Source organism: Nyctereutes procyonoides, unplaced genomic scaffold, assembly GCF_905146905.1.
Source record: "Nyctereutes procyonoides isolate TBG_1078 unplaced genomic scaffold, NYPRO_anot_genome, whole genome shotgun sequence".
Taxonomy (NCBI): Eukaryota; Metazoa; Chordata; class Mammalia; order Carnivora; family Canidae; genus Nyctereutes; species Nyctereutes procyonoides.
The window spans coordinates 54,478,074-54,491,072 of NW_026575043.1; the positions used below are offsets into that span (position 1 = coordinate 54,478,074).

At 37.3% G+C, this 12,999-nt stretch overlaps 1 protein-coding gene across 1 annotated transcript in view; it reads left to right on the forward strand.

The window, feature by feature from the left end:
- NAA25 (N-alpha-acetyltransferase 25, NatB auxiliary subunit) overlaps nt 1–12,999 on the forward strand; it is a 77,325-nt gene that overhangs the window by 37,370 nt on the left and 26,956 nt on the right. The window contains exons 12-14 of the mRNA XM_055321859.1: nt 6,370–6,577; nt 7,527–7,616; nt 12,537–12,717. Coding sequence (XP_055177834.1) covers nt 6,370–6,577; nt 7,527–7,616; nt 12,537–12,717 — 479 coding nt within the window. The remainder of the gene's footprint in view (nt 1–6,369; nt 6,578–7,526; nt 7,617–12,536; nt 12,718–12,999) is intronic.

Here is a 12,999-nt window from a genome sequence, read left to right on the forward strand (position 1 = left end):
TTTGTACTGGCAGCCATCTCCCTGTACCTCCCCCTTTTTCTCTGTCTGTGTCCCCTGGCAATCACTAATATGGCTTCTATTTCTGTAATTTTGTCATTTTAAGAATGTTATGTAATAGAATCATATTATGTATAACTTTCTGAGATTAACTTTTTTTCTCCCTCAGCATAATTCCCTGGAGATTCATCCATGTTACATATTTCAGTAGTTCATTTTTTTTAAGATTTTATTTATTTATGCATGAGAGAGACAGAGACAGAGACACAGGTAGAGGGAGAAGCAGGCTCCATGCAGGGAGTCTGACATGGGACTCAATCCCGGGTCTCCAGGATCCCACCCTGGGCTGAAGGCGGCATTAAACCGCTGAGTCCCCCGGGCTGCCCTCAGTAGTTCATTCTTGAGTATTGCTGAGTAGTATTCTGTGGTATTGATGTGCCACCATTTCTTTAACCTTTTGAAGGACATCCAGTTTCCTGTTTTTGGCTGTTAGAAATAGAACTACTGTGGACATTTGAGTGCAGGTTTTTTTTGTGTGAACTTAAATCGTCACTTCTCTGAAAAAAGTGGCCAGTAGCATTTTGGTTTGGTAGCTGCATGTTAGGGTTTTTTTGTTGTGGTTGTTTTTTTTTTTTTTTTTTTTTTTTGCTTTAAGAAACGTCTAAACTTTTTCCACAGTGGCCATCCCATTTTAAATTCCTATTACCAGTGAATGAGTGATCCAGTTTCTCCACATCCTCATCAGCATTTAGTGTTGGCACTATTTTTTTATTTTAACCATTCTGGTTGGTGCATAGTGATATTTTATAATGTGTTTTTTTTTTAAGATTTTATTTATTTATTCATGAGACACACACACACACACACACACACACACACAGGCAGAGACATAGGCAAAGGGAGAAGCAGGCTCCATGCAGGGAGTCCGATGTGGGACTTGATCCCGGGGCCCCAGGATCATGCCCCGAGCTGAAGGCAGACGCCCAACTGGTGAGCCACCCAGGTGTCTTTTATAGTGGTTTTAATGTGCATTTACCTAATGGTTAATTATGTTGAACATCTTCTCATGTGCTTCTTTATTTGCTAGCTTTATATTCTCAGTGAAATGTGTGTCTCTGTCTTTCCTCACTTTCTAGTTGTTTTTTTTTTTTTTTTACTATTGAGTTTTGAGAGTTTAGATATTCTAGATATAACTCTTTTGTCCGAAATGTGGTTTCATATATTATCTCCCAGTTTGTACTTGTCTTTTCATCCTTTAATAGGATCCTTTGCAGAGCAAAGTTTTAATTTTGATGAATTTATTTTGGAATAATTTTAGATTTACAGAAAAGTCATGAAGATAGTACTTCAGTGTATTTGGGGTAGGATAGAGTACCATATAAAGAAACATTGGCATGTATAATGAAAGTCTATGACTTTGATCAGCTTTACTCATAAATACTTATGTAATTAGTGAAGGTTGCAACGAAGCCTTTCTATCGCAGAATTGTCATCACCTATTATTCCAGAATGCCTTAGTGGAGGTGACTAGAGTATTTGTTTGGTGGTCATATCTTCAGTCCAGCAAGCTCAATAGTTGGCAGTCTTGAGATGATGTGTCTAGGGCAGATGGAGCAGTGCATTCTCAAACTGATAAGTAGCCAGTGGTATCTATTGCGTTTTGTTTTGTTTTGTTAACGATTTTATTTATTCAGGAGAGACACAGAGGCAGAGACATAGGCAGAGGGAGAAGCAGGCTTCCCACAGGGAGCCTGATGCGGGACTCAATCCCAGGACCCCAGTACTATGACCTGAGCTGAAGGCAGATGCCCAACCACTGAGCCACCTAGGCCTCCCTCTGTTGGGTTCTAAAATGACTGACACTTTGGTTTAGTAAAGCTATTCTTGGAGTGCTGTGCTCACAGGGCTCAGGCCAAGCTTTAGAATTTTCTGAATTAATTGTAACATATCCAGAAAAGGAGTTTTGGGTTGTAGGAGGACTTGAAAGCATAGGAGGGAGAAATAGTTTAGTGGAAGAGAGGTTTGGCTTGGTGAGGACAGAGTCCTTCCTTTCTTAAAATGAAAAGCCCTTGTACATAGGGGATTGAGAATTGGCATGGTAAGAAGTTGTTACAGGGAATTCAGAATTTGGCCAGTGAAAAAAGATCTTTCTCATAGTCAGATTCTCTAAAAATAGATTGTGTGAGTTTCATGTTACTAGAGAGATTTAAGCAGAATCTAGAACCACATGGAAGAGATTCCTTCAGTTAGTGTTGGTTGCACATGTTATGTACTAAGTGCTAAGATTTGGAACAATTGATCATGTCTTACATTGCTTTTCGTCTTATAAGTTGAAGCATCAAATAATGGGACTGCATTAAAAGGACACTTAAATTACTATCAGCTGAGATTCATAAGGGTTTGCTAATGTGAATCTAGTACAAGCACCTCTGATATATTAGTATGTTTGAAAGTCTTAGGTCATCTCATGTGATCTCATGTAGTAATAATCTGAGAGGAACCCTCTAGAAATGCTGGAATACTAACAATGACAGGTAGTCATTGTTCTGTGAAACAAAAGATTTAAAGCTGTTGCAATGAGTTTTGTAGTCCCACATAAATTTTTCATTGAGGGGGTAATTTTGCTGCCACAACTTTTTAAATGTAGGATGACTTCAGTAGCTAAAAATTCTGCCACTCAGCAGTGTGTTTATGAGGATTGCAAACTGTTCAGTAAAGTTCAAGCTGAGAACTGTAGTCGTAATGAATTAGTAGCCCAATCATTTAAAACTGGGACTAACTAGCTCCTAAGAGTAGGCCACTGAATCCAGTTATCCTGAAGTGGCTCACCCAGAGTGATGTTTTTGTTTCCTTTATCTTGGGGTTTTAAACTAAACAAATGATTCCAGTTTTTAAAGAAGCTTTTTGCATATCAGTAAAACTGTACAGACTAATAAGAATGAATATATTGTTTCATGACAAAACCTATCTGGAAGATTCTTTAGCATTCCCTGAAGAAAGCATTAATAATAAGAATCGCTAATATATAAAATAGCTTACAAGAATGGAACAGCTGGCAGTAGAAGCTGTATAGGCATTTAATCAAAAACATGAAAACCAGTGCTGCAGTTTCTTTGTTGCATATGGTTATCTGATCATAATTATTAAAATTCATATAATTGGAGACAAATTGAAGCAAAATTGTTATAGATGTGAAACTGCATGAGTGGAGTTTTCTTTTTAATTTTTACTTGTGTCAAAAAATGTTATGGATAAAGTTGAAATAGCCAAATAGCACTACAAAGTTTCTGTTGACAAATAGTAGCAGCTGTTTGCCACCTCCCCACCCCCTCAACCCCTGTTGTGGCTCTCTACAGGTAGATCGCTTTCAACTCCTATGTGTGTCTTCTGTGATTTACCTCCATATTTCTAAATTACAGATTTGTGTAGCTGTTTATTTTTATAGTTAAAATCTTAGTCTGTTGGAGTCCTGTTGTGGAAAGATGATCTTGTTTACAACAACATCCTACTTCTCTCCTTATGTACTTGCCTCCAGTTTAGTTCAGTGTTTATTCAGAATTTATATTTTTATGACCAAAGGCTGTGCCACTTTGTATGTGGAGATTACCTTTCTTGCACAACTTTCTCAGAATTCATACTTTTTATTTGATTAATCCCAATCAATCTGACAGAACCATAAACTTCTCTGAGTGTAGTCTAAAACATGAGGTGATCATCTGTTCCATTCTCCCCCAAACCTCCTCCATCCCCTGCCCCTCACCCCTCACCTCAGGAATACTTTTTATAGAGCCTGTTTGCCACCTTTTGTGTTGGGGTCTCAAACATTTGGCATGTGGCATTCTGGGATTTGGTTGGGATTAGGGGGAGAGGGTTAGGGTGCCCATCCATCACTGAATAACAGAGTTTCACTTTATCCTCTTTTTTTTTTTTAAACCAACATAGAGGTTTTATCTATTTATTTATTTATTTATTTATTTATTTAATTTTAATTCCAGTATAGTTTACATACAGTGTTAAATTAATTTCAGATACACAGTATAATGATTTAGCAGTTCTATACGATATTTAGGGCTCATCATAATAAGTATACTCCTTGATCCCCACTCACATCCCCTCTGGTAACCATCAATTTGTTCTCCACAGGTAAGAATCCGTTTCTTGGTTTGTCTCTCTCTTTTTCCCCCTTTAATTTGTTATGTTTCTTAAATTCCACATATGAATAAAAACATATGGTATTTGTTTTTCTCTGACTTATTTCACTTGCCATTATATACTCTCTAGCTCCCTTCATGTTGTTGCAAATGGCAAGATCTCATTCTTTTTTATGGCTGAATAATACTCAGGTGCATGTACCTATGTGTATACACTACATTTTCTTTGTCCATTCATCTATTAATGGATACTTGGACTTCTTCCGTAATTTGGCTATTGTAAATAATGCTGCAGTAAACAAAGGGGTGCATATATCCCTTTGAATTGGTGTTTTCATATTTATTGGGTAAATACCCAGTAGTATGATTACTAGATCATATGGTAGGTAAGGAGGTGGAGAAGAAGGAACCCTTGTACTCTGTGGTTGGGAATGCAGGCTGGTGTAGCCACTGTGGAAGACAGTATGGAGGGTCCTCAAACAATTAAAAATAGCACTGTATCCCCATTTCTAGCTATGCCTCCTATTCCTGAGTCTGTAGTACCTCTGGTTCGGCTTCTCCTTGGGAATAAAACTGTAGGTTTCTTCTGGGTTTAGGAAGTCAGTCTGTGAACTAGAGGAGGGGTTGAACTTCTTAGATGGAATTTAACTAGCTCTTTTCCTGTTTCAGTCTTACCAAGACTGGAGCTTTCTGGTGCCCTGAATTTTTGCCTTTGTCCAAGGTTTTGTGGTTGGAATAGACTTGCTGCCCCTTGTGCATGTTAGATTTCTCCCCTGTGTGTAGGTTAGTACTTAACACCTGCCATTCTGCCTTTTATCTTTGAAATCTTGTTAATGCTTTTTACCTGTTGTTATCTTTTCACATGTTTTTGATCCTTGTGGTTTGATTCTTTGTTGTCATCTTTTTTAAAAGATTTTATTTATTTATTTATCACACACTCACACACACACACACACACACACACGCACGCAGAGACAAAGGCAGAGGGAGAAGCAGGCTCTATGCAGGGAGCCCGACATGGGACCTGATCCCTCGCTGAACAAGGAGCCTGATGTGGGGCTCAATCTCAGAACACTGAAATCAAGACCTGAGCTGAAGGTAGACTTCCTCCCTGCCCACCCCCCGAAGGTAGATGTTTAACCAAGATTGAGCCACCCAGGCGCCCCAAGCCTATATTTGATATATAATGGGAATGATACATTTTAAAAAATTCTTATGAATTTAAAGAATTAAAAACATTTTAATGTAAGATGTTACCATTGGGAGAAACTGGATGAGAAGGGGACATGGGATCTTTCTGTATTTTTTTTTCTCAAAGATTTTATTTATTCATGAGACAGAGAGAGAGGGAGAGAGAAAGAGAGAGAGAGGCAGAGACACAGGCAGAGGGAGAAGCAGGCTCTATGCAGAGAGCCCGATGTGGAACCCCATCCCGGGTCTCCAGGATCACTCCCTGGGCTAAAGGCAGCACCAAACTGCTGAGCCACCCGGGCTGCCCCTGTATTGTTTCTTACAACTGCATGTGAATCTATAATCATTTCAAAATAAAGCTTTAATTAAAAAGCAATTTAGGGATGCCTGTGTGGCTCAGTGGTTAAAGCATCTGCCTTTGGCTTGGATCATGATCCTGGAGACCTGGGATTGAGTCCCACATTGGGCTCCCTGCATGGAGCCTGCTTCTCCCTCTGTCTGTGTCTCTGCCTCTCTCTCTCTCTCTCTCGCGCGCGCGCTCTCTCTCTCTCTCTCTCTCTCTCGCTGTGTCTCTATGAATGAATAAATAAAATCTTAAAAAAAAAAAAACCATTTAAGGCCACTGACATAACTATTCCTCTCTGTAATACTTTCTTTAAGAATTTACTTGTATAGCAGTTACAATTGTAGACTTGTTTTTGGTAATTGGTCTTTTTATAGTCTTCCTGATTAAACTTATCATTGCCATATTATATATTATGTTGATGTGATATAATTTATGAAGCATTTTTACAATTCTTTTAATTTTTTAGTTAGTGTAGTACCTGGTATTGACAGATTACTTGTGGACAGCAATGAATTAGCATGCCATTTTCATTGGCCTTTTACCAGCATTGTTTGTTGTTAGAAATTTTTTTTAGTAATTTTGATAGAAAATGTCTTTTTCTAGACCGTTTCAACATTTGTTAATTATGTTCTGCCAAAGATAAGTTCTGTTTTGAGATCTGTGCTTTTTTTTTTTACTTTGCAGTTTATTAATCAGTTACTTGGAGTTGTTCCTTTGTCAACACCAACAGAGGATAAGCTGGCACTGCCTGCTGACATCAGAGCTCTACAGCAGCATTTGTGTGTGGTGCAGCTGACGAGGTTACTTGGCTTGTACCATACTATGGATAAAAACCAGAAACTGAATGTGGTCAGAGAATTGATGTTAAGGTACCAGCATGGACTAGAATTTGGTGAGCAACCTTTTAAAATGTGTAGTAGTTTCCAGATTTGCTAAGTTTTAGTCCTTTTTTTTTGGCAAGGAGAATATTTATCAGGTGGGAAGACTGTTTGGAATGTAAAGCCTTTTTTAAGTTTGGAATTTTATTTTATTTTTTAAGATTTTTAAAATTTATTTATTCATGAGAGAGAGAGAGAGAGAGGCAGGCTGAGACACAGGCAGAGGGAGAAGCAGGCTCCATGCAGGGGCCCAACGTGGGACTCGATCCTGGGACCCCAGGATCACGCCCTGGGCTGAAGGCAGGCGCTAAACCACTGAGCCACGCAGGGATCCCCAAGTTTGGAATTTTAAATAATTAAAATTGTCCATATTCTTCTTGATTGAGCTAACTCAATCTGAGGCTCATATGAATTACATGGAGTTTATAATTGTGACATTTTCTGCTGGTTGGCCTTAGTATTTTTAATATATAGACTGAAATTGAACAAAATGAATGTTGTAAATTATGAGGTAAATGTTTGAGAAGTAGATGATCTTTAAATTGTAGATACATGTGATAAAGTGTAAATTATCTGACAAGATGACATCTCTAATGTATCCTAAATCATTAGACGAAGTAATGAGCCTACTATTTATTACTTTAGTAGTACATGGCCCTTGGCTTCTGTTCTCTTTACCTGAACCTCCTTCCAAATCTTACTGCTTTCCCTTTGGTGCCATTGAGGATATCACCTTTGCTCTGGAACTCTTTCTTCTGTTCCAGCTGAGTGTGGCCTTACCTTCTTTTGAATCCTTTGATTCACGGCTTATATTTATCTTCTGGTATTTACACGACTCTTATTACTTTTCATTTCCTTTTTTTATCTTCTCCCTCCTGTCACTTTTCTACTTTAAAAAATTCCTTTGGGGTTGTGATGTTGAATAAATGTTAAAATACAAATATGGGATTTTTTTCCCTACAGGGAAGTCCTGTTTGAAAACCGAATTGCAGTTTTCAGACTATTACTGTCTTCTTGCTGTCCATGTGCTTATTGATATATGGAGAGAAACAGGTAAGGAAGAGTGATTTCAGTTTAACTTTACATTTTGCTTTTACTGATTATAAATCCTGAGATTAATTATATAATCCAAGAATTTGATTTATGCTTTTAGGTTTTCCTCCTTGTCCTTTTCCAGGTTGCTTTTAGAAGAACCCATCTCCAGATAGCCCCGTCTCGGTAATCAGGATGATTTTAAATCAGTGCACATCTGTTTTTATTTTTTAGATTTTGTTAAATTGAAGTATAGTTGAGACACGTTACATTAATTTTAAGTGTACAACATAGTGATTTAGACAATTCTGTACATGGTGCTATGTTCACAATAAATGAAGCCATCATCTGGCACCATACAACACTGTTATAGTACTGTTGATTATATTTCCTATGCTATGCCTGTGATTTATTCATTGTACCTTTCACTCCTCTTTTTACACCTGCCTCTCGTCTCCTGACAACTGCCCATTCTCTGTATTTGTTAATCCGTGTCTGCTTTTTTTGCTTGTTTTTTATGTTTTAGATTACACATATAAGCGAGATCATATGGTATTTGTCTTTCTCTAACTTATTTCACTTAGCATAATACCCTCTAGGTCCATCCATGTTGTTGCAAATAGCAAAATATTCTTTTTTTAATGGCCAAATAATATTCCTTGGGGTATGTGTGTGTGTGTGTGTGTACACACGTATAGATACCACATCTTTATCCATTCATCTATTGATGGACACTTGGTTTGCTTCCATATCCTGGCTATTGTAAATGCTGCAATAAATATAGAGGTGTGTAATTCTTTCTGAGTTAGTATTTTCATTTTCTTTGATAAATCCTAGTAGTGGAATTGTTGAATTGGAAGATATTTCTATTTTTAATTTTTTGAGGAACTTCCATACTGTTTTTCACAATGGCTGCACCAATTTACGTTCCCACCAACAGGGCATGAGGAATTCTTTATCTCCACATCCTTGTCAAACTTGTTATTTCTCATTTTCTGTTCTGTTTTTAAACATTTTTAAATAGTGAATAATGACTGAACTACCTATTACAAAGTTACAATAATTAAATACAGAGAACCTGACTCAGAGATAGATGTATAGGCCCATGAAATGGAATAGCCTTTATTATTCACTTGAAAAAATGTTTAGGAGAATGCATTCTTTTTGGAATATAATTTTAATTGACCTGTTTAGGACAAAAACACAATACATGCTGAAGGAAGCATCATGTATCATTAAGCAAGAAAAGGATGATTCAGCAAATGGTATTGTAAATTACCTTTTCTTTAGGTCTCACTCCTGGCATTTTCTTTTAGCATTTAGCATTTAGACACTTACTGCATAGTATTCACAAGAATAAATTGCACAAGACACAAAAGGCTGGGGAGACTGTACTGTGCGTGATGGACACAATTCCTGATCATTTCATGGAGCACTTGATTTTGATACCATCACCCTCATGCTTAAAATCCTTTAGAGGTGCCCTGTTTTTCTGAGGATAAAGGTTAACCTTTTTAGGATAGTGTTTACAATCTAGCCTTTTATAATCTTTTTATAATCTAGCCTCTGCCTTTATCTCCAGATTCTTAGGTACTTAAATCCTAAATCTACTGGGGTTTTTTGTTTGTTTGCTAGTATTAGTGAACATGGTGGTGCCTTTCTTTGAAATAACTTTCTTCCTTCCTTCATCTAACTTTTACTCAAATGGTGCCTCTGACAAGCCTGTCTTGATTTCATCCCCTCCCCCCATTGCAGATTTTATGCCCCTTTGTGAGTACCCCTATGCTAGTACTTGTTACACTATATTGTCCTGGAGATGGAGGTGAAACCCTATTATCAGAGTCTTTGTCATCTGAGGCCCAGAATTGTGAGTTTGCACAGGTCTATAAAAAAACCATCAAAAAAAAAAAACTGACCTTTTAGTAATTTGGTCCCTACTCAGATATTCTTCCCCATTTATCCTAGCATCCATTCTTGCTCATAAGTGACTATATGGCTTTGCTGATCTCTTGTTTTTTTTTTTGAACAATATGTCTGCCCATATAGTATTAGCTAACATTTGTTTATCATCAGGTACTTTGAAAGTGCTTTACCTGAATTAGCTAATTTAAACCTCATAATAATAGAGTTAGGATTATTGCAGTTTTTTTATAGATGAAGGAAAGATAGGGCAGAGAGAAAGAAGCTAATTTTCCATAATCATACAGTGCAAATACATTGGAAAATTGCCAGTATTATAGAGATGCAAGATTTCTTGCAGCCAGTGAAATTGAAGTTGAAGTGCTTCAATCAGAGGCATAATCATTGTCCAAGGTGGATCTAATAGATATTAGAAATCTATAGAAATTTGTTAAGGATGTTGGAAAAGTCTGATTTTAATGTGAAAGATTAAGAAGAGCATTTTAAGAAGATGATGCTCTGAGACATTTTGCATAAAGCCATTTGTTTATGATTCTGCAAAAGTAAGATGAAGAGTTAAGGATGTCATTTTTACCTCTAGTTTTATTGAAATGTGATCAGCATATTACATTGTATTAGCTTAAGATGTATAACATAATGATTTGATGTATGTATATTATGAAATGACTGTCATTATAAGTTTAGTTAATATCTATCACCCCATAGCTAGATTTTTTCCTTGTGATGAAAAACGTTAAGATCTATTTTCTTAGCAGCTTTTGAGTAATGGTATAGTATCATAAACTGTAGTCCATACTATATATTAATATATTCCCAGAACTCACCTCATTTATTATTAGTTATATTACAACATTTAGTTAGAAAATTTTTTCCCAAAAGCCTAATCGATCCTTCATGCCTTTTTTTTTTTTTTTTGCTTGATGCTTTTTTGATTTGGTGAAGAATTTGCATAGAGTTGTATAGTTACAGCCTAAATTTTGCAAAATAAAATAATAAATGTCTATAAGAGTTGGTTTAATGGTTGAGAAGTGTGAATTATACCTTTTTTTTTCTTTGAAATTTTGTTTCCATTTTAAGGAGATCTCTTTAATTTTATTTATTTTTATTCATTTACTCATGAGTGACACAGAGAGACAGAGCCACAAGCCGAGAGGGAGAAGCAGGTTTCTTGTGGGGAGCCTGATGCAGGACTCAATCCCAGGACCCTAGGATCACACCCTGAACCAAAGGCAGATGCTCAACAGCTGAGCCACCCAGGCATCTTTTTTAAAAAGATCTCTCCTTCGTGGAGATCTTTTAAAAAAAAACTAGTTATCTTTGAATAGCAGGACTTCTTTTTTTTTTAAGATTTTTATTTATTTGTGAGAGAGAGATAGCGAGCATGAGTGGGGAGAGGGGCAGAGGGAGATGCAGACTCCCCACTGAGCTGGGAGCCTGATGCAGGGCTCGATCCCAGGACTCTGAGATCATGACCTGAGCTGAAGGCAGATGCTGAACCTACTGAGCCACCCAGGCACTCTATTCTTCTTCTTTTTTTGTTTAAGATTTATTTATTTACTTAGAGCAAATGTGCACACGAGTTAGGGGGAGAGAACCCTCAAGCAGATGCCTCACTGAGTGTAGAATGTGTTGGGGAGCTTGATCTTGTGACCCTGAGAGTACCACTTGAGCTGAAACTGAGTGGGTTACCTAACTGAGCCACGCAGGCACTCCAAGGGACTTCTTCTTTTTTTTTTTTTTTTTTAAGATTTTATTTTTTTATTCATGAGAGACACAGAGAGAGAGAGACAGAGACAGACACAGGCAGAGGGAGAAGCAGGCTCCATGCAGGGAGCCCAATGCAGGACTCGATCCTGGGATTCCAGGATCATGCCCTGAGCTGAAGGCGGCACTAAACCGCTGAGCCATTAGGGCTGCCCGGAACTAGGACTTCTTAAAATTATTTATTCTGTGTAATTTCCAGATGTTTCCTCCATTCACTTCTGAGCTTCTTGTGGCTAGGAACCACCTGTGACTCTTATCCTCTGGTCTTATGTCTAGTGTTGCTCCAGAGTTTAAGTCAGTTAAGTGTTGAATTCAATAAAATTAGATTGTGAAGACTAGCAACATTGGAAAACACTTCAAAGAAAGAGCAGAACACAAAATAAGTGTTAAAGTTTTTTCTGACTGTAAAAATAGCTTATAAAAACTTTGGCAGTTTATTTTAATCTTTTCCAGCTTCTTAGGCATTCTAACATTTTGGCATATTTCCTTCTCTCTTTATCTGTGCATGTCGTATATGCTGAAGATTACCTTTTCACACTAAATTCTCTTTTACTGAACTATTACTGAATAAGTATTTTCCCTTATCACTAAAACTCAGTAATGTCAAATGGCTGCCTAATGTGGGTTTTACTATAATTTACTTAATTTCCCATTATTAGTACAGTGAATATTTTTATATGTAAATCATTATCTCCATTTCATATTTTCTTAGGTTCATAAAAGAGAAGTTACTTAATCTTTAAGGTTATTGATGCATGTAACCTTTTGAATTTTGGTAGGCCAAAAAAAGTGTGTCAGATTAATTTATCTGATTATTAATGAACACCCTTTTTCAAATACCATTTGACATCTAAATAGTAGAGTTACATATGGAAGAAAAATGTTGTCTAGAGAGTGTATCTAGCTGGGGTTTGGTAGAGAAAATCTTGTACTGGGAAGGTTGGTGGACTCAAATTCTCCTTCAAAGTCCATCTCTTCTCAGAATCTAGGTTCTCTGAGATTCCATAACTTCATAAGACCTTACAGCTTAAAGTTTGCATCACTCTTGCAGATGCATGTTTAAGAACTGAGGTAACTATTGAGAAACTGTTCTGGGAAATTCCCTAGTTTGTTTATAGGTGTGTATCTAAAATCTGTTCTTTGACACCTAGACTCGTTCTTCAGATAGTTAGGGGAGTAAGTTTTTGTCTTTTGTTTGTGAGAAACCTCCATTTACTGTCAAGTACTATGGATAATGCTATTACATTTTGTTTCTAGGTGACGAGACTGCTGTATGGCAGGCCTTGACTTTGCTGGAAGAGGGATTAACCCACAGCCCTTCCAATGCTCAATTCAAATTGCTGCTTGTTCGAATCTACTGTGTACTGGGGGCATTTGAACCAGTGGTGGATCTGTACTCCAGCCTTGATGCTAAGCATATCCAGCATGATACCATTGGGTTGGTAGTATATACTCTGAATACTGAGCAGCCAGCTATCCCAGGGGATCCTTATACATGGAGCTCAGACTTTGCAGTTTTAGCAGTAGTATTGTTTCTGTCCTTAAGCTTTTTATTTATTTTTATTTATTTTTATTTTTTTAGAGATTTTATTTATTTATTCATTCATGAGAGATAGAGACACAGGCAGAGGGAGAAGCAGGCTCCATGCAGGGAGCCTGATGTGGGATTCGATCCCGGGACTCCAGGATCAAGCCCTAGGCCGAAGGCTCGAAACCGCTA